The sequence below is a fragment of the Euprymna scolopes genome, chromosome 7 (genome assembly GCF_053919585.1).
Source record: "Euprymna scolopes isolate OS-2025 chromosome 7, ASM5391958v1, whole genome shotgun sequence".
NCBI classification, from domain to species: Eukaryota; Metazoa; Mollusca; class Cephalopoda; order Sepiida; family Sepiolidae; genus Euprymna; species Euprymna scolopes.
Genome location: NC_136488.1, coordinates 80,930,987 through 80,954,208, shown reverse-complemented (window position 1 = coordinate 80,954,208; position 23,222 = coordinate 80,930,987). Strand labels below are relative to the sequence as shown.

Sequence of the window (23,222 nt, the reverse complement as noted above, 5' to 3'; positions counted from 1 at the left end):
ATATATAAAGAAAATAAAAAAATGATATATAAAGAAAATCAAAAAAATTATATATAAAGAAAATAAAAAAAATTATATATAAAGAAAATAAAAAAATGATATATGAAGAAAATAAAAAAATGGTATATAAAGAAAAAAAATGATATATAAAGAAAATAAAAAATGATATATAAAGAAAATAAAAAAATGGTATATAAAGAAAAAAAATGATATATAAAGAAAATAAAAAAATGATATATAAAGAAAAAAAAATGATATATAAAGAAAATAAAAAATGATATATAAAGAAAATAAAAAAATGATATATAAAGAAAATAAAAAAAATGGTATATAAAGAAAAAAATGATATATAAAGAAAATAAAAAATGATATATAAAGAAAATAAAAAAATGATATATAAAGAAAATTAAAAAAATGATATATAAAGAAAATTAAAAAAAAAAATTATATATAAAGGTTTTTCTCATAAAGTCGGTTCATTCTATCGTTCTAAGCACTTTCTCACACTTGTTACTCTTATCTATTTCTGCCACTTTACTACCACATCATGTATGGAGTACTCTTGTCATATTTAGACTTGTGAATCTTTGTCCCATTTGAGGGTTCCTGATAAATTGCAGAAACGTATCTGTAATTTAATTGACCCCCCACCCCACCCTTTCTTCTCTGCACCCTCTCTCTTACAGATGTGATTTTGCTAGCCTAAATTATTTTTATAAATACTATTATATGTGTTCTTCAGAATTTTCTGATCTAATTTTTGCTTTCTTTGTCCCAGCTCGTTTGACTTGTTGGTCTAGTGGTCTTCATCAATTTGTTGTTTTCATATCTCATTCTAAAACATCTTCCTATTCCAGTAGCTTGTTTCCAAGAACTGCAGGCTTGTGAAACTCTTTTCCTGCTGACTGTTTTCCTCCTACCTATAGACTTGGTCTTTTCAAGAGTAAAGTCAATAGGCATCTCCTGTCTCTGTGATAATCATCTTTCATTCTTGTTAGCTTCTTGTTGTTTGATGCTTTTTCAGTAGCAATTTCCATAAAATAGAAACATTATTATTCCATTTTCACCTCAAACAAGGCACAGTGCCACTTTAATGTAGGGGGCTCCTATCAGGGACATAAGTTGCAGGGAAGATGAGCAGCAAGATGTCTGTTCAGATTATATTTGAACTTCTGCATGTCAGTACAGTTGGGAAAACACAGTCCCGGAATGGAGTTCCAAAGTTGAGCAGTTCTGGGGAAGAAACTATTGAAGTAGAAGGCTTTATTACATCTAGGGATCGCTACTGTGTAGGGGGTGGGATTTAGCTGCTTGTTGGGTTTGTCAGGGATATTTATGTTGAGGGGGTAAAAGTGCTTTTAGTTCGTCAGAGCATTCACCATTAAAATAGGCAGAAAGATTCAACATTTCGTCGCTGAGACAGAGGCTGAAGCTTAGATGCCAGTTTAGGACTTATGAGGTTGGCGACTCTCTTTTGAACCCTATCCAGGAGTGAGAGACTAGTAGCAGATACACCAGCCCAAATGTGACAACAATACTCCATACATGGGCGAATGGTGGCCTTATAGAGGTACAGGATACTTTCAGGCATAAGTAGCTTTCTAGCACAGTAGAGAGAGCCCACATTTTTATTGAAATAATAGTATCAAGTACAAATTATAGTTCTACTTACATTTGATGCAAGGCCACCAGTACCTTTTGCAGAATAAGAGGTACTATTTGACTCAAAATTAGTATGGCTCAGGTATCTACCAGGTCCAGGGTTCTCATTCTGTAAATCAAAAAAGGAAAAAGCAATAGGAATAGTAAACTTACAGCAATCATAATAGATTGATGTCATACACTATAATTCGATAAAAAAAAAACTGTATGTGCAATAAAAATGGTTTTATATTTTTGATTTTTAAATATAATTAAAGAAGGAACGTTTTGGAGTTAAAATCAATGTATTATTATGTAGAAATAGGTTAAAAAAAAAAGATGTTTTCATACCTTTTTTATAAAAATAGAAAATGGCTGCATTAGGCATATGAAAACCTGGATCAGAACCCATGAATATTGAAACGAAGTAAAGTCTTGAACTAAATTAAAAAAAATAATTTATTTACAAAATTTTGTTTCATTTCGTCTTAACTCCACTCCAGTTTTATATAGGGCAGTATTTATGGTCTGTTAGATTCGACTTTGTAAACCTTTAACCCGATTTTTGTAGCATATTTAAATATTTCAAACATGTTTTTCTTCCAAGTACATGCATAATAATAAATAGATCTTTACTTAAAATAGTTCTTTATTTAATAATATTTTTAAAAAAACAAAAAAAAAAAAACAATATAAAACCATTGTATACAATTTTTTTTATTGCATTATGTTGTCTGCATCAATCCATATAAAAGGTTCTCAATCATGGTTAAATTTGCCCTAGGATGTAAAAAATGATATAGTTGGGGTAAATATTAACCATTATCCTCGAGTAGCCTTCGGGCCTTGATAAATGGTGATTCCCTTGTAAAAAAAAACAAAAAAAAAACAAATAAAAAATAAAAAAAATAATTGAAGTACCTGAGAATTTAAAAAAATAATTATTTCCTTTCAGGTTATGTCATGTCTAAGAAATGTAATACAAATTAACTTAATAATTTTTTATTTAGAAAAATTTTTTATTTTTTTTATTTTTATGATACAAATGTATATAATATTATTATTATACAAAAACCTAAAATCATAAACAATAAAAGGGTTCTTTTTGATCTTCTTGTTTTTCGGTCACTTTATGATGCCTATGGATGTATTGTTTTTTTTTGTTTTTTGTTTTTTTTACACAGTGATCACCACTTATCAAGGCCCGGAAGCCACTCAGGGATAAGGGTTATTGCAAGTACATTATGTTAGTGTGGAGATTTGATGAAGTGTTTACTTAAGGGGGCGGTTCATTAGGAATTTGTTAACATTGGACTTGAAGACATCCAAATTGTAGTCCGGTGGGAAGCAGGCAGATGGAACAGAGTTCCACAGGCGTGCAGTTCTAAGAAAGAAGCTTTGTTCATGGAATCCACGTTTTGATTTAGGCACAGATAAAGAGTAGGGAAAATTTTTCATAGTGGATTCAGCTAGACGGGTGTTTTTCGTGAAAGATTGGCGAGGGGGGACCAGAGATTGGAGTTCAGACGAGCACCTGCCATGGAAATAACGATAAAACAAGGATAGGCTCGCAACGTCTCTTCTGTGGGAGAGAGGTTGCAGGGTAGAGAAAAGGGCATCCCCCACTAAGCCACAAAGTCTATTTTGTACTCTGTCAAGGCAGGATAGGCTGTTTTTAGCAGCTCCTGCCCAGATATGGCAACAGTATTCCATCCTTGGACGTATTTGGCTTTTATATAGATAGAGAATTGCATCAGTAGTGAGATATCTTCTGGAGCGGTAGAAGGATCCCACCATCTTTCCAGCAACCTTGGCAACAGACTTGATGTACATGTTCCATTTCAGATCAGGAGTAGAGGTCAAACCCAGAAGCTTGTCAAAACACGGGGCCTCACCCAGACGAGAGCCATCAATCCCAATTGATGCCAGATGGGGATCAGAGTGTTGATGATGTAAGGATAGAAGTTTGGTTTTGGATGCATTAAAGGTAACCAGCCACGTCTTCCCCCACTGAACCACGCGCTCGAGATCAGAGGAGAGAGAATCAGAGAGAACTTTGTCATTTACAGCCTTTGATGTGTTGCCGTAGATGGTCGTGTCATCAGCATAGATGTCAACGAATGATTTAAGTATGTGTTTAGGGAGGTCATTGATGTAGATCAGGAAGAGAGTTGGGCCCAGGATTGACCCCTGAGGGACTCCAGCATTTATATTTCAAGCCTCTGATTTTTGTCCATCGGCCACTACTCTTATGAGCCTATTGGAGAGAAATGATTTAATGATTGAGAAAATATTTCCAGTTATACCGTAGCTGGAAATCTTGTGAAGTAGACCCTTATGCCATACCTTGTCGAAGGCCTTTGATATGTCAAGAGCAATTGTCCTAGAAAGGAAGCCTTTATCAAGAGATTCACTAATCCTGTGGGATATAACCGTCAGCACATCTGTGGTAGATCTTGCAGAGTGGAAACCATATTGTGTGTCACTAAGAAGGTTGTTCCTGCCGAGGTGGTTGACTATTTCTCTATTTAATATGGATTCCAGCAACTTACTCATAACACACAGGAGACTTATTGGTGTGTACTGAGAGGGAGATGACTTATCACCTGAATTCTTAAATACAGGGCAAACTGATGATTTGTACGAAAGTAGGGGGTAAATGAAGAAATACATAAAACAGAGGGGTCAATAATGGAGAAAAGGTTGAGAATAGGTGATCTAGATGCCTACCGTTGTCCACTGACAACACACATTGTATGTAGTTCTAGTCGCAAAGGAGACCAAGACAAAGAATAGGAAATAGCTCCAACTTGCTTGTTCTTTGTTATAACAACATTTATTTCGTCATTGGTACAGCCGTGACATCACCCACATGATCTAGAATGTTTTCCACATCTTTCACATGATCTCGAATGTTATCTCGTCTCTTTTGTGATCATTCTCTTTTTCTTTTTTTATAGTCCTTTTTTTCCCCACGGATTACATCCCTTCGCATGCATTTACATACACGCATCTGCGCTATCTTACAGATGATTGCGAAACAAACACAAATATCTAGCATCACAAAGATGACAAATTGGTAGAATTGAATATAGAATTTTTTTAATTCAAAACAATCTTGGAGATGTGATTGTTTGGAACTCTGCCAATATTCATCTCATGGTTGTACTTACATGTAACTTCTAAAGAAACTGAACAAGTGAATAACCTATCTCTAAGACATGCATACACAATGTGATGATGCGTGGAAGTGAGACCCGGTCAACAAGGGTTGAGGACATACGTTGCATGGAGAGAAATGATATATAAAAATTATAGAATAGATGTGTAATGTGAGTTTTAAACAAAGGCTTAGGTCTGGTGACGGTACTTGTCTAGTTTACAACCCAATCTCTGACAACTTTGGGTCGACATCTTCTGGCACATTATATAAGCAGCCAGAAGATGTTGAAGTGATTATCCAATCAGCTGTCAGAAGATAAATTTCAATGAAATCGTAAAATTCACTACATCAGAAAACAATTTTTAACTGAAAATGAATTTCAACATGCTATATCAATGTGAAATCCCCCCTTTCCATGTTATAAGAATGGCTGCCATCCAACATATGCCAACATGTAAAATCAAAAATGATGATGATGATGATGATGATCCTCATCCTCTTCTTCTAAAATCACAAAATTAATGAATTTTCTATGACTACAATTCCTTGGATCCACATACCTCATATAGTTAAACATTGTTTTCAGGTTCATTCTTTTATTTTACAGGGTAGAACGATAAATTTGTTGCCATAAAGAAAACAACACTACAACTTCATTTTAAAACTTTTATTGAAAAAAATCAATCCAGGTAACTTGATTAGGTAGAAGAGCTGACGTCTATTCAATGTAGCTGCCTTCAGCATCAATCACTGCCTCGATATGGGTCCAGAACTGGAAACATGCCTTTTCCATAAGCACCAACAGGAGCCCAGCGAATACTCAGTAGATGGCAGCAATCAGGCTGGCTTTAGTGTTGTGAGAGGTTATGTTGGTGATATTCTTGACGTATGATGAAACGAAGTAGTCTACCTGCGGTTCAGGTTGGGGGAGGAAGGGGGCCAGTGAGAAGGGTACAAAGTCGTAGCACTTCTTCTGAAGCCACACTGAGCATCTGATTGCACCACACCAGGGGATCACCACACTCTTTAGCACATCCAAGTACACTTTGATGTTGACTTTCAAGCCGATTTGGAAGATGTGAGGTGGCATGATATGGCCCTCACTTGAAACCACACCTAAGACCATAACCGTGGCTGGAAACTTTGTTTTCATCATCCTGGGTATGCCCTTCAAGAAGTAAACCGTTCAGATTTGCATTTTGAGGGTGCTGGCAATGGTCCTGTTGTCATAACTTGGATCAGTAGAGAGCATGAGTTGTACAGAGGCGCATCTCCGATCTCGCTCGTTGAACATTCTGTCACTGTAAGGCATGATAGAAGGCTCCTATTGCTCTTGGGATTTGTACACAACTGGCCATTTGGTAGATGGTCTGCAAAAATTAAAAAAAACGGTTTTCATCAAACAGAAATGGAACCATGTCATATTTTCTATGGCAACCATTTTATCGTTCCACCCTGTATAAAATACTTACTGTTTGTTCTTCAAAGCGTTTTGTCTTTGAAAGGAACCCCTTTTTGCCATTATGAGAGATGATCACTGTTTGATACTTGGTTGGAATAGTAGCGTTTGTGGCCACAATGGTTTCAAAACCTGCAAGAAGCAATATGCAGATTCCATTCAGATTTCACTGCAGATAACAAAGCAATAAACACATTAAAGAATTAATGCAATCATAATAATATAAACAACCTATGATCTTTAAATGTTTTTGTTGAGTGGCCTACCTCAAATAATAGCAACTATCTATACTATGTTTGAAGCAACTTTTTTTATGGCTGGATGCTCTTAATAGCAACTTCTCCAAAGAGACAAGTATTTTGTTGAGATCCTATCTTGCAGTTCACCACTAACTGGGGCTTTGTGTTTGTCCGTTGTCAAGAAGATGGTCATCCGTACAACCACGCTATTCTCTGACCCACTACCACACTTTTGTTGGATGCTACAGGAACTACTACTACTACTACCATGGGAATAGTAGGATTCTTTATTGAGGTTTACTCCTCTAGATTCGCCATGTTCTGTTTATTGGCTATACATATTAACAGAGTTATTTCTTGAAGAGTGTAACTCTTCACCACACATGAATGGTTCTTCACTATGGAGAGGTTGCTGCAAACTGCAACTCTGAAATCACCTATTTTATACATCACATAGTGCTGAGTACATATTATCATTTAGATTGGAACTTGAATATTTGTGTGAAACAAAACGTCTTACCAATCATAGGAGACAAGAAAATGCAGCATGATTTGTGATTCAGTAGCGAATAATAAACGTTTTCTCAAGTGAAAATTCCCAGTAAAAGAACTGATGTTTGGCAAACATAGCAAATAGACTGAGGGAGGAACTGAAGTCGCCAACTGAATAAAAACTGGAATATAAAAAAATTCGCCTGGGTGTGTCGAGGTGGTGTAGTAAGGAATCCCAAGGGTAGAGAGAGGTGTTTAAAAAAAAAATTGGTAGTAGTGAGTTGGGGGAATCAAAACAACAGTAGGCAGCCCGGGTGGAGAGAGGAGGTATTAAAAAATGTGGTAGTAGGCAGGCAGGCTCGTACCCATAACGTGAAGGAGGAAAAGACGGTGAAAAAAACGTTATAAATGCAAAAATGGAAGTTGTGAGCGTTGAAGTTAAGGGTAAGCAATTGAAAGGAGACAATGTCTTGCAAAAATGCAGAGGAAAAAGGCGACCCCTCCTTGTAGAAAACAGGCCAGTTGAGGTGAAGGAATTAATGTTTTTGGCCAATTTTTCGATATTTGTCGTTCAAGACATCGAGCTTCAAAACGATACAGATCTTATCAGGATCCGTCGTATGTGTTGAAAGTTTTTGGCTGATATACAAACACACACACACACATACAAACACACACACATACAAACACACACACTTTTTTTTTTTATTTTCTTTATTTTTTTTATTACATTTTCACCCCAAACAAGGCAAATTGCAACTTTGGTGTAGGGGGCTACTATCAGGGGCAACAACTACTGGGGTACTATGTAGGGATTTGGGCAGCAAGGTGTCGGTTCACGTTACACTTGAACTTCTGCACGTCAGTACTGTTGGGGAAGCAGGGACCTGGAATGGAATTCCAGAGTCTAGCGGTTCTGGGGAAGAAACTATTGGAGTAAAAAGATCTTTTACATCTAGGGATCTCTACAGTGTGGGGGTGGGATTTAGCAGCCTGTCGGGTTTGTCGAGGGTGCTCACGTCGTGGGGGCACTAGTGATTGCAGTTCGTCAGAGCATTCGCCACTAAAATACTTGTAGAAAAGGCAGAGGGATGCAACATTTCGTCGATGGGACAGAGGCTGAAGCTTAGATGCCAGTTCAGGGCCTATCAGGTTTGCGACTCTCTTTTGAACCTTGTCAAGGAGCGAGAGACTAGTCGCAGATGCACCAGCCCAAATATGACAGCAATACTCCATACATGGGCGAATGGTGGCCTTATAGAGGTACAGGATACTTTCGGGTGTTAGTAGTTTTCTAGCACGGTAGAGAGAGCCCACTTTTCTTGCAGTGGCCCTGGCAATGCCTTCAATGTAATTGTTCCAACTCATGTTTCCTGTGAACATTAGACCAAGGAGTTTGAAAGATGGACTCTCAGATAAAGAGTCGTTGGCCATTGCTATGGGTGGTAGAGAGGGTTTCTTGTAATTATTGAATGAAATTAGTTTAGTCTTGGCAGCATTGAACGCGACCAACCACTTTTGTCCCCATTCCACTACAGATTGGAGGTCTTCCTCTAGTGTTTCTGCCATTTCTTTAGAAATGTGTTCATTCGTCTTCCTGTTGTGCCTGCCATAGAGTGTAGTGTCATCAGCATATATACCCATCTCAGAGGCAATATTGTCGGGGAGGTCATTTATGAATATCAGGAACAATAGAGGTCCAAGGATAGAACCCTGGGGCACCCCCGCATTTATATCATATTGTTTAGATGTACGACCGTCGAGGACAACCTGGATTTTTCTCTTATCTAAGAAGGATTTAATTATGTTAAGTATTCTACCAGTGATACCGTATGATCTGATTTTACTGAGGAGACCCTCATGCCATACCCTGTCAAAAGCCTTAGATATATCTAGAGCTACCGCTCTGCCCTCCCCAGCTTTGTCCAGTGAATGGTATATACGTTCAGAGATCACAGTTAGGATGTCTGCTGTGGAACGGGCTTGTCTAAATCCATATTGTTTGTCAGTCAGTAATTTAGCATACAAACACACACATACACACACACATTTTGCCTTTTATATTATATTAGCGGGGGTACCTGGCGTTGCCTGGGTGTTTGTAGGTGTGTGTGGTGTTAAATAAAAAAGAAACCGGGGGGGGGGGTAGTAGGATGGAACCCGAAGCCCTGAGGCGAAGTTTGAAATTAAAATCGGCCAGCCAGAATGAGTTAGTGAAAGATGTTGGAATTTATTTAAGTAAGAACCAAATTGACAGGTGCGCACCCAGAAGTCATCGAGCGTTACGACGACGACGACAATGTAAGCATTGTTATAAACGAAGTAAAAAAAGAAAACAACGTTTGGAGGGGGTAATCAAAACATCGAAAAAAAACAAAAAAAACTAACGTCAGGCAAACGAACGATGAAAACAGAAAACGAACACGTGAAAAATGGCTTAAATAAGCCTGTTTCGATATTAAAATTTAAAAAATCGGTGGGTACCCGTGTGTTTTGGGGTGTCGCTAAGAATAAGCGAAGTAAAAAAAAAAAACAGCAAAACAAACGTTACGTGGAAAATGGCTTAAATAATACAGGGTTCAATATTTAAATTTAAAAATTAAAAAAAAAACATCTCACACCACGATTTGAATAAGGCCTTAACTACCTGAGCTAAAGCAACGTATATGAAATTTGTTTGTTTTTTTCAACTATTTAAAGTAAATCAGGTCACGACGTCATGACGTCATCTGATGCATGCGTTGCTGACCGTCGAAAATTGTTGATTTCGGGGTGAAAAAGTTAACGTTTCTCTCTCTCTCCCTGTTTGCGTCTCTCTCTCTCTCACTTCGTCTTCCTTACTCTAAAGAGTGCTACTAAAAAAGAAAATGGCGTCTGGCTGTTTTTTTTTTTGGAAAAACTTTGATTGTTAATATTTTTTGTAAGCGTATTTTTTTTTTTACTTCACATTTTTGCCTTGTTATTTTTCGTTTAACTATCGTATCTAACTACTTTTAATGTGCTAATAACTTTGGTAACGTTGCCATAGCGTAGAAGTTCATAGTTTAGCCTGTTTTGGTATTAAAATTTAAAAAATCGGTGGGTACCCGGGTGTTTTTGGATGTATGGTCGGGGTGGATAAGCGCAATAAAAAAAAAAACAGAAAAACGAACGTTACGTGAAAAATGGCTTAAATAACATTGGTTCAATATTTAAATTTAAAAAATCGAAAAAAAAAAAGACATCTCACACCACGATTCGAACCTAAAACTTTTAGATAATGAACCAACGCGCTAATCAACTGAGCTAACGTGACGTACATGAAATTTGTTCAGTTTTTCAACTATTTAAAGTAAATCAGGTCATGACGTCATCTGGCGCATGCGTAGAACCGGTCGTCGTCACGAGAAGACTGTTTTTGTTGACCCCCCCCTGTCGAAAATTGCCGATTTCGGGATGAAAAAATGAACGTTTTTGGCCGCTTTTTCGATATTTTTCGAGCAAAGGATGGTGCTTCGATATGATACCGAGTTTGTGAATTTTCGTTGTGTCTGTCGAAAGTTTTTAGCAGACACACAAACATACACACATACATACATACATACATACATACATACACACATTTTCGCTTTTATATTTATAGACACTAGCCTGGGTGCCCGGCGTTGCGCAGGTGTTTAGAGGTGTGTGTTGAGCAAGAAAAAAAAAAGTTGTAGTAAGCAGGAAAAGAATGTGAAAAAAAAAAACGTTTGTGTCCATCGCCAAACCGGAAGTGGCAAAGGTTTAAATTAAGGCTAATCAATCGAAAAGAGGGGATAACTTTCGAAAATATCAACGAAAAAGCAACCCCTCCCTGTAGAAAAGTACCCAGTTGAGGGTGAAGGAATTAATGTTTTTAGTCAATTTTTCGATATTCGTCATCTGAAGGGTTGAGCTTCAAAACGATACCAATCTTGTGAAAATCCGTTGCCTCTGTCAAAAGTTTTAGGCAGATATACAAACATGCATACATACATACATTTAAACAGACAGGTGAGACTTATATTATAGACTAGCGAGGGTGCCCGACATTGCCTGGGTGTTTGTAGGTGTAAAAAAAAAGTTTTAGTAGGCAGGCAGGCTCGAACCCGCAATGTGAAGGCAGAAAAGAAAGTGAAAGAAAACCTGATATCTTACCGCTATGCCATGACGCGAAGGGAAGTGTAAAGTGTTGAAATTTAACGATGTCAACCATTACACCATAGCGGATAGTGAAATAAATGAGCCAGCTGTAGGCCAGTTAAGATTTTAGCTTTCTGTCGTATTTGTTTCCCCACGATGTTGGGGAAAACCAGCTTCCCTAAAAAGGAGAAACTCTTGCAGTGTCCAAATGAATAGCAATTGTCTGATATGAAGGGTTTCCCCCCACATTGATCAAACCTAATCACCTTCAAGACGTCCTGGCGTTGCTTTGATCAATTTTGCTTTATTTATACGAGAAAGACAAACACTGGAAATCAGGGATTTTTTAAAAACTCGATCAAATAAAAGATAGAGACGACATTCGTTTGCAAATTGGAGATATTACAATCTAGGAAGTATAAGGAAAGTTCTCCATAAATGTAACCTTGTCGAGAAGGCCAACGAAAAAAGCCTTTCTTGGACATACACAAATGTTCGCGCCCATTTTGGCTTTTATATAATAGACTAGCGAGGGGTAGCCAGCGTTGCCCGGGTGTTTGTAGGTGTGTGTGGTGTTAAATAAAAAAGAAACCGGGGGGGGGGGGGTAGGATCGAAGTTGAAGCCCTGAGGCGAAGTTTGAAAATAAAATCGGCCAGCCAGAATGAAGCATTGTTATAAGCGAATAAGTGAAAGATAATTGAAAGTCGTCGAGCGTTACGATGACGACGATGATGATGTAAGCATTGTTATAAGCGAAGTAAGAAAAGAAAACAACGTTTTAATTAAGGGGGGTAATCAAAACATCGAAAAAAAACAAAAAAAACTAACGTAAGGCAAACGAACGATGAAAACAGAAAACGAACACGTGAAAAATGGCTTAAATAAGCCTGTTTCGATATTAAAATTTAAAAAATCGGTGGGTACCCGTGTGTTTTGGGGTGTCGCTAAGAATAAGCGAAGTAAAAAAAAAAAAACAGCAAAACAAACGTTACGTGGAAAATGGCTTAAATAATACAGGGTTCAATATTTAAATTTAAAAATTAAAAAAAAAACATCTCACACCACGATTTGAATAAGGCCTTAACTACCTGAGCTAAAGCAACGTATATGAAATTTGTTTGTTTTTTTCAACTATTTAAAGTAAATCAGGTCACGGGCGTCATGACGTCATCTGATGCATGCGTTGCTGACCGTCGAAAATTGTTGATTTCGGGGTGAAAAAGTTAACGTTTCTCTCTCTCTCCCTGTTTGCGTCTCTCTCTCTCTCACTTCGTCTTCCTTACTCTAAAGAGTGCTACTAAAAAAGAAAATGGCGTCTGGCTGTTTTTTTTTTTGGAAAAACTTTGATTGTTAATATTTTTTGTAAGCGTATTTTTTTTTTTACTTCACATTTTTGCCTTGTTATTTTTCGTTTAACTATCGTATCTAACTACTTTTAATGTGCTAATAACTTTGGTAACGTTGTCATAGCGTAGAAGTTCATAGTTTAGCTTGTGTGAGGGTTAAATTTCTTTTTACCGATAACAACAATGTTTTTTAAATTCAGACTGTAATTACAGCTTGCTGACATCAAGATCACATGACATGACTCAGCGGGTTTTAAATACAAGTTGACCCAAAATAAACGGCCCCGTGTATACTTTATGTAGAAGAGTTGGCGCCTGTATTTTTTTGGGCAGTTATAAATCGATTTAAAAATATGTAATGCTTAACATTAAAATGTCACTTTTTTGGGCCCCCCCCCCCTGCAGAAAATCGATCAGTTGACGCACTTCTGATGGTCCTTTTGGGACAATTTTTCGATATTTGTCGTCCGGAGGGTGGGGCTTTCATACGAGACCAAGTTTGTGAATTTTTATTCCGTCGGTCAAAAGTTTTTAGCAGACACACAAACATACATGCATACATTTTCGCTTTTATATATATAGACTAGCCTGGGTGCCAGGCGTTGCCCCAGTGTTTGGAGGTGTGTGTTGAGCAAAAAAAAAAAAAAAAGTTGTAGTAGGCAGGCAGGCTCGAACCCGTGACGCAAAGGCGGAAAAGGAAGTGGAGGTGTGTGTAAAGGTGTTGGTTGACCAAAAAAAAAAAAATGGAAAATTGCGAACGCAAAAAAAAAAAATAAAAATAAAAAAATTAGGAGTAGTAAGCAGGCTCAAACCCATAATGCGCAAGAGGAAAAAGAGGTGAGAAAAAAGAAACTGTCTTACCGTTGTGCCTACTGTGGTTGTGATGTCACGGGTGATCGAAATAACGCCTTTAAAGCAACATTGTGAACGCGAGGGTTGAATGACTTGCAACAATGTCAGCGAAAAAATCGACCATCCCTGTAGAAAAGTGCTCAGTTGAGGGTGAAGGAATTAATGTTTTGGGCCAATTTTTTTATATTTGTCGTCAGAAGGGTCAAGCTTCAAAACAATACTGATCTCGTGAAAATCCGTCATTTCTGCTGAAAGTTTTAGGCAGACATACAAACATACATACATACATTTATGTAGACATACATTTAAACAGACAGGTGAGATTTATATTATAGAAGACCAGACAGTTCCGTTGAATTTAATATATTGAGTAATTAAAGTTGTGGCAGTTTTGTTTTTTTTGTGACTTGAGAAGGTGACCAAATTATGAACCACACTCAAAAGTAATCAAATGCTATAGCAAATTCGTCAGACAAAAAATTAATTACTTGACTACCTTTCACACATCCTGTTTGCAAGTATAAATCAATAATTGTGCAGGATATCCTGATTTTGTGTAAAAAAAAAAACAAAAACAAGTTGAACATTGAAAAACGTGACTTTTGAGAACATACGACAGATGTTCCAAAAGTAATGCATCCTATTGTTTTTATTTGAAATGGACCTGAGGTGATTGCAAATTGCATTGTTATGATGACTGAACTTATGCATTCATGACCTAGAAAGTATCATCTTTCTGTTAAAGATATTGATGGTATGAGACTCTAAGAAAGCAACCCTTGTCATGGATATTTTTTTTTTTACAAAGGAGCCACCATTTATCAAAGCCAAAGGGCACTCGAGGTTAAGGGTTAATTAGTGTATGGTAGTCAATGGGACAATATCATAGTAATCATTAGTAGTGGAAATTTGATAAATTGGATTACTTTAGGGAACGGCTCATCAAGAACTTGTTCACATTGAAGTTGAAGCCAACCATATTGTAGTCGGCTGGAAAGCAGGAAAATGGAACCAAGTTCCACAGGCGTGCAGTTCTAAGAAAGAAGCTTTGTTCATGGAATCTCTATTTAGATTTAGACACAGATAAAGAATGGGGGAAATTATTGATAGTGGTTTCAGCTAGACGAGTGTTTTTCATGAAAGTCAGGCAAAGGAAGACTGTAGATTGGAGTTCAGACACTTGCCATGAAAATAATGATAAAGCAGAGACAGGCTCCCAACGTCTCTTCTGTGAGAAATAGGTTGCACTAGACTACGAAGTCCCCCACTAGACTACGAAGTCCCCCACTAGACTACGAAGTCCATTTTGAACTATGTCAAAGCAGGATCAGCAGCTTCTAGCATCTCCTGCCCAGATATGAGCGTACTTGACTCTTATACAGGTAGAGAATTGTATCAGCAGTGAGATATCTACTGGAGTGGTAAAATGATTCCACCATTTTTATAGCAGCCTTGGCAACAGATTTGATGTCCGTGTTCCATTTCCGATAAGGAGTTATGGTCAAACCCAGAAGCTTGTCAAAACATCGAGCTTCCCCAAGATGAGAACCATTCATTTCAGTTGATGCTAGATGGGGATTAGAGCATTGATAATTCTTGATTTTAGATGCATTAAAATTAACCAGCCACCCCTTTCCCCATTGCACCATGTTCTCCATTAAATTCCTGTATAGTTAGTTTCTAGGCTATAAGAGATTGCCGGTCTTATGAAGATTTCTGAGCACAGCTCGACACTCAATGAAGAACTACAGTTCACCCATTGATCTATGAACGCCTTTGATCAAGGGTCTGAGTGTAACATAGTACACGTTTATACATGCGTTAAAATGTATACAGGTCCTGGATATGACCTTAAACTATATCCAGTGATGAGGCCCCAGCTTGCGGGCTTTGGGGAGTGTGGAGCCACCCTTTAATTGTCATTGCTCCCAGGTCCCCCCTGACCCAGAGTGGTAGTACCTGTTAGGGTCCCAACTATGGGTTAAATAGAAACCGACTTAAAAAAAAAAATATACTCTATTAAAAAAATTGTTCTTCAAAATCACTGGATTCGGCATTAAATAACCCAAAAGGGTTGATATGCCGTAAAACAAAAACAACCAACCAGCCAACCATAAAAAAGAGCTCTGCATTAAATCCCTGTATAGTTACATTAAACCCCTGTATAGTTACTCTGTTGAAATTTGACTTGGGAACATCAGTTTCTCAGCATGTTGTTGAATTACCAAGCATCTCCAAGCCTCCACCACACGGATGTTGAATAAAGACATGTGTGAACGTGCATATGTTTAAACATTAATTTTACAAGCCATGAATGTCCGCCTGTTTGACTTGCTCATGGTCGTGGCTCAATTCCAACACTGATTGCAGTGTCAATGTGATCTCAGTCAGTGCTATAGTAGAAGAATTCTCCCCTTAAATAAAATCATGATCCATTATTGGAATTTAATCATGCCACATTGGAAAAATAAATCCCCCATAAAGCCCATCTTTTAAAAAAATTTTGTTCAATTCAAACAAGGCATATTACTACTGGAAGCGTAAGGGGTGTTGTGATAGAGGCCAGGGTCATAGGAAGTAACATGAGTAAATTGTTGAAACTAATGCTTGGGTTTAGCTGATCAGTATTTTGGGAAAAATTAAAGTAGATCATAACCACAGCAGTGATTTTCTTATCTTAATATATCGTTGTGGTTCTAGCCATGTTGTCATCTATCGTATTGGTGGTCACTGGGTACGCATGCACTGGTTTAAAAATATACAAAAACAAAAACGAACTCACAAATACAAAATACAATTTTGTACATAAGTCAGTTCTGTTCTGTTCGTGTGTGTGTTAAGAAACCTGATTCTTATCGTTGAGCTCTTTACAGTTGAAATAATGTCGGTTACGTTAGCTGGCATGCGTAGATTATGATATTATAATCATTTATATATATATATATGTGTGTGTGTGTGTTATGTATATATATATATATATGTATATATATATGTATCTCTGTATATGTATGTATATATAACGAAAATATTTTAAAACAATTATTAACAATTATTTCATATCTATGTATATAATGTTTGTATGCTCACGAAATAATCAGTATAGGAAGAGATTATTATTGCCAGTCGAAAGATTTGAACCAAGATATAATGCCTCAAACTAATTTGACTACTAAATATATCAACTTACAATCCAAAATGTATTTATTTATTTATTTTTTGTCTTAATCACTGTATCACCCCCCCCCCGATCAGCAGAAACTAGCTATGGTGTCTGCTCTCTCAGCTACTCTTAGCTGTCCATCCAGAAATTGACCGTGAGGTGCCATCCTGTCTTGAGAGTTCAAAAGATTATTTCAGTACCCCCTTCCCTCGTCGTTTTATTCATCTCACTTCCGATAACTTTTGCTTTTCTGGTGAATTATTTCCCTGCATTCTCCGGGAAAGAGGCAATCCATATTATTATAAAGCTCCCATGCCAAACTTGTCATTTATTACATAAATTACAAAACAAAAATCATATCATGCAAACTGTATTCAATTCACGCATTCACATAACATAGCGTACAACCTTCTTCAGATGTATCCGGTTGACTTTGGGAATCTTTCCGTTTCGAACTTGGGAATCTGCATGAAATTTTAAATGGAACCCTTTATTTAATTTACACATTTTCATTTTGTCAGTCACAACTGGATAGAAGTCTCAAGTAATTTGCAATTGTATTCCTAATATAACCTCCAATAAGAATTGAACCTTCAACCTCCAAAAGAACTGAATTTTACTTAATACTTTATCCAGTATGCCATGGGTCTTTGAAAAAATTTAAGCATCTCATTCAATGAGATCCTTAAAGAACAGTTTAATACTTGTCATGTGATAGTTTTGCCATAGTATCTGTTCATTACTTATGATACTCTCCTCCAAAGCAGTACCTCTTCCTTTGGAGGAGAGAGCAGTGTAGTATATCTTCATTCGTCATGATACCATCAGGCAGGCATTACTATTCTTTTTGAGGTGGAGCCAAGTGTAGTATCTGTTCGATTGTCATGAAACCATCTTCCTGGGCATTACCCCCTCCTTTAAGGGAAGTAGAAGTTTAACTAGGATTAGGCGGTATACAAGTTATAAAACCAGTCATGCATTCATGTTACATAAGTTACAAAACAACGGAAAAAAGGGACAATCAACAAAAAACAAAAACAACAAAACAAAAACCAAGTGTGGTCTTAACAGATTTTTTAAATACGTAAATGTTGCATTTCTACAGCTTTATTGCATCAGTTCCACTTTAATCTATATATTAATACAATAGCATGTGTGTTATTTTCTGTGTCACCCTTACATCTGGGTCGTTTAATTGTTATGTACTTCTATTTCTTGTGATAAATAATTTTACCAAGAATTCTTCATAAGTTTTGGTTTTGGTTTCGGTTTCGGTTATAGCTACTGGCATTCCAATAATCTATTTTTTTTTAATAATTTTATAAAGAGTTCTTCATAAGTTTGGGTTTCGGTTTCGATTATAGCTGAAGGAACTAAAGTTATATATATATATATATAACTCTATAATAATATATACGAAATCTACAAGAATTAAAATATCATATTTAAGTGTATTTCATGACCTGGCTATGCCGGGCATCCCTGCTAGCTTGGATAAATACTTTTGCAGTTTTAACAAAAGAGCTACAATAATATTAGAGCGTCTCCGTTTACGTTGAATATCTACAGAATGACAACATCAATATATTGCATATGAATCAGTCCCCCTGTGGAATTTTCACAGGTCCTGCTAGTTTTTTTAATAGAATAGAACTGTAGACAAACAAATATCTCTGCACAGTTACATGTTGTTGTAAATATGTACTCTTTTGCAAATACTTTCTACTCTTTGTGTATACCGAACCCTTTTAAATCAGAAGCTTGATGTTTGTTATGATATAACACCAGAGCATACCTATATGAACAACAATTTTGCTATATTCCAAAGCCCAAAGCTTCATTCATCTTACCAATCATTATTTCTTAAATAAAAAAATACAAAAATCAGTACATTTTTACAGATCTGTTTTGTTTACAGGGGACTATCAATATTTATATGTCAACATTCATTCCATTTCATTCCGCAGACTCATCAGAAAAAAACAAAATGTTCTCAAAGACAAAAATGCATAATGATGTTATATGAAAAATTATGAAAGAAGCAAATTAAACTTATGCTAGTCCGTATCCTGTGGCAGGTATCTGTTTTATTAAAAACATGAATTTTCAATTTAACTTAATGATTATTATTATTATTATTATTATTATTATTATTGAAGGTCAAAATAGTCCAAGTGATAATAATTATTAATGCCCACCTCAAAAACACTATCTTTAATAATAATAATAATTATTATTATTGTTATGATGATGATGATGATGATGATGATGATGATGATGATGAATCATAAATCCTTCATGGAGCTGTTTCTCTTCCCATTTTACTTTTCTCGTCTTATCCCATGTCTCTTCTTTTTCTGCCTTTTTTTGTTGCCTCTTGCTGCGGTAATTGTTCTTTCAGTGTTCTGCATTATGTATTTTTCTAATTATTTTTTTTGTGTCTTTTTTACACACTCTTCCATACAAACCAATTATTATTATTATTATTATGGGCTCACAAGGAGCTTTCACACAGGTCATCAAAGATCTCATTATTACTATTATTATTATTATTATTATCATTATTATTGTTATCATTATTATTGCCAAACGGTTGTGAGATTTCACGTGAATTATCTTGAACATTATAATAATAAAGAACGAACCTGCCCAAAAGTAAAATTTCTAGTATTCTCAACGTTTTTCACTTTAAGTTTATTCACTTCACTTCATTTTTTGACAAAGAGCAGAAGACTGCTCGAAATATCAAAATAAAATACAATAAATAAAAAAAAATCGTTTTTATACTTTTTACACAATGTATAACCCTAATATATATATATATATATATATATATATATATATATATATATATATATATATATATATATATATAAGAGAAAGAACTTATCATAACTTATTGTCTCTATTGCGTATTTAGAACTTATTCTCTCTATTGCGTATTGAGCTTTTTTAATTTGGTTGGGATTACATTTTCTATATATATAACCACTGTTATTTATATTAGTTTGAAGTTTACCATAGCGTATATCAGGTAAACACTACATCCCTTTGTTTTCATTAATATATATATATATATATTGTTAAGCTGTAACCCAGCCCTACTAGGGATGGTAAAGATGAGTGATGTAGCAAGATATAAAAAAAAAAAAGAAAGAAATTTCCCAGGTTTCTTAGCAATACATTGGTATGAGAAAGGAAATGCCGTCTCGAAGACAACAATAAAATGAAATATACTGGGCAACTAAATCACATAAGAATAACAAGGACAAATTCCGATGAAAAATTTATGAAAAACCTTTATTTATATAAAAATAAATAAAATTCAATTCAAGAAAAAAAAAAAAAAAAAAATATATATATATATATATATATATATATATATATATATATATATATATATATATAACTAAGTGAAATAGTCTTATGTCATTCAAATTTTACCGAGAGAAAAATATATAACCAACATGTAACAATCCATCTTCATCTCAAAGAAAAAAGTTCGTCTGCTCTGTTTGAGATGGATCATAAGTTATATGAGAGAGATGCAAGAGGGAGATGGAAAGTTTTTGATGGATAACTCATGGATTTCCTTTCAAAATGTATCCTTTCTTTTGTTTTTAGATTTCTTTCCTTTGGTTTATTTATATTCAATCGCCTTTCTTCATTGTTTACAATTGTTATGCACACATCATTTGCTCCAAATCCTCGTTTCTGAAGCGCATATGAAATCACTGGTCTGTCGCCAGTATTTCGCCATTTTTTCAATTTTTCACCCAGCTATGTCATCGTTGGGTTTATTCTTGTTCAGTCAATCTTTTCGCTTTGGCCACTAGTCAAAACTGATTTTTGCTATCACCGCCGCCTTCGTCTTGCAGCTATGTCTCATTGATGTTCACCTCAATCGTGACCGCTGTCTTCGTCTATAATTGGTTCTGCAACGTCGTCGTCTTTCGCTGTTTCCACTTTTGCTGCCTTCACCACCTCCGACCTTCGCTTCTCAGCGCAAAGCTCCGACTGCCATTGATGACTTTTTGTCAGTCTCCTCTCTCTCTATACGGTCTATCTCTCTCTATATTCCTCCCTCCGGTTTATAGACTCTATCTTTTCTCTCCCCTCTCTCTCTCATCTATAAGTTTTCTTTTCTCTTTCCTCTTCCGTTCATAGGATTTCCTTCTTTTCCTTCTCCTCCTGTTCGCAAGTCTCCTCCTCTTTTTCTTCCTGTTTTGTTTACATAATGAAACGGGCAGACGATAACTGGCGTTCTGAGTGCAAAAATAAAAAAATAAAAAGCAGAGCAAATATATTTTCTCTCGGTTTGAAAATCAATAAAAATAATTTATTATACATTTGTACAAATGTATTACAAATCAATAAAAATAATTTATTATACATTTGTACAAATGTATTACTATATATATATATATATATATATATATATATATATATATATATATATATATATTCTCACTTTTTGGGTTTCACTTGTACTGGGGTGAATAACAGCCGTTGTTCAGACAGTGCCACGGATTCTGGTCGATTGGTATTTGCACCTTCCACCATGCAGTTTGGTTCACAAGTATCTGCACTAACTAACCATTCACCCTCTTCAATTTTTTCATTTCTCATTAGCATATTTCTCTTTCAGGGATTTGTCTGCTATTGTCTTGTGTGGATTATTATCCGTAACACTTTGACTATCATTAAAACATTTATTCCTATTGATAACCAAATACAGAGACCTGTTATGTTCTTGCTAAAATTTCCCAACCATCCTAACCACTTTTGCACTTACCTGTCCCCCCTACTAGGTGCCTAATCTGGAGCTATTGAATACTATTCACTAAACACTCACATCATCGTCTTTGTGTCATGATTCTGAGATACCGAGATGGTGATAAAGGCACTCATGCATTACAAAATGATCATAGGCATGAAAATCAACCATATCAAGTCGGTCAGTTAGTCTGCGGTTGGATGCCTAGAGCGGTGTCACCACTTTTCCATCTCCTTTCAGTTGGATGGATGGCCTGGTTCGAATCCTTGATGTATTGCTTGGGCTAAACCTCCAGCTCAGAAAATTGGTCAGAGGTACAATCAAAGGCCCAAGCATTGGTCAACTCCTAGTCTTGATGGGAACTTTCCTTAAAGGGCAGAGCAGAGGCGTGCACCATGACATCTTCCTTCTTATCCTCTACCAACTGGCTGTGCATCCTCTGCCTGTGAAATACATAAAGGTCCTCCAGCGCCAACCGTTTTTGCTTCTTTGGGACAGAAAGAGGCATTGGGTCCACAGAGAGATTTGTGTTCAACGTCCATGTAAGGGAGGTTTGAGAATGCCCAACTTGACGTGTCGTTGAGATGTTGAAAGGTTAGCTTTCCTGAGGTGAACATTGACGAAGGAATCTGCATGGAACTCTGCAGTCAATAGCGCCTTTCCCGACCTCATCCTCAATCATTTCGTCAAAGGTCGTCATAGACCGAAGGGCGACATGCAGTCTCTTAGAAAATACCAAGTCATGCTTAAGAATCTGACTTTGAGAAAAGAACTTCATAGGGGATTAGTGAAGGGGAGGGGTACCAACGATCAGTTTGTTGAGCAGTTAGGATTACCAGAAGGGAAAATCCGTTGCTAGTGGACAAGCACTAGTTTTGAGTTGTCTCAACAACTCTAAGTTTTCCTTGACCTGGCGATTGGTTTGGAATGCATTATCCCTCAATGCTATACTATACAATTCCAGATTGGTGGATTCGCCCGGGTGTCCTCATTGCAAGACTCCTGCAGAAGAAATACTGGAACATACTTCCTTTGGATGCAGTGAACTCCAGCAGTATTAGGAGTATATCAATAAGGTGACAGTTCATATTGATCCCGCCTGCTAAACACATCCTAGGTCATCCACAACGTTGAGTTGCCCTTGAACAGAGACAAATGGATTGTGTTTCTCACAATCCTAGCCATTGCGAAAATGGTGGTGTGGACGTCGCATCCGAACAAGAACCGAGGGGTTGGATCTTTTACTGATCAGGATCTGATCAAGATCAAATGTGATAGGAAAAGATTACATCCTGTGGCTTTTGAAAGAAAATAGATTAAAGTAGTAAGCTTGTGTCTACACAGAAGAGCCAAGTTTGAGTATGTGTTCTTTGCTTGAGCAAGGTGCTTGCAGTTTCTGGTCCTGTCAAACTCTAGATCCTTTAGGGTAAGCCTTTTCAGTTTCTTAGCTAGTCGAGTAAATGCCCCCCCCCCCCGATAAGAAACCTCCAAGACGCTCGCTCCCCATTTTTTTCTTTTTGCCCCTGACCTTCCCCAAATTGCATTTATCTTGGAAGGACATCACATACTCCCTAACTCCCTCACCCTATTTTTTCTTTTCATGTCTAGATTTCAGTCCCACTTAGAGACTGACCTGCTTGTCTTTGGTTCCCAACATGTCGTAAAACAGAAATTTTACTATTTAGAAAGTGTTTGACCGGTTTTACTAACATGTGTTTTAATTTTTCTCCAACCCACGCCAATGAATTATTTATTTATGCACATATTTACAAATAAAAAAAAATCGATTTATACACCAATAAACAAACAAAAAAAAATACAAAAACAAGAAAACAAAAATGAGGACAAAGCAACAAAAAGGATACAATAAAACTAAACTAAAAACAAAAGAAAGCCCAAATATATCTTTATATGAGGGAGAAAGGCAAGCGTCAAGGTTTTTTTTTATTGTT

General features: G+C 36.4%; 1 protein-coding gene across 4 annotated transcripts in view; it reads right to left on the bottom strand.

Annotated features, from left to right (window-relative positions):
* The window catches only part of LOC145279794 (O(6)-methylguanine-induced apoptosis 2-like), a 137,838-nt gene that overhangs the window by 77,337 nt on the left and 37,279 nt on the right, over positions 1-23,222 (bottom strand). For 3 of the 4 annotated variants that reach the window (XM_080131124.1, XM_080131125.1, XM_080131123.1), the window contains exons 2-3: positions 6,277-6,395; positions 1,673-1,771 (exon numbers count right to left, since the gene is read on the bottom strand). In XM_080131124.1, the coding sequence (XP_079987250.1) occupies positions 1,673-1,771; positions 6,277-6,395 (218 nt within the window). Of the gene's footprint in view, positions 1-1,672; positions 1,772-1,992; positions 2,086-6,276; positions 6,396-23,222 lie in introns of those variants that run through there. The other variant, XM_080131126.1, reaches the window with a different exon arrangement.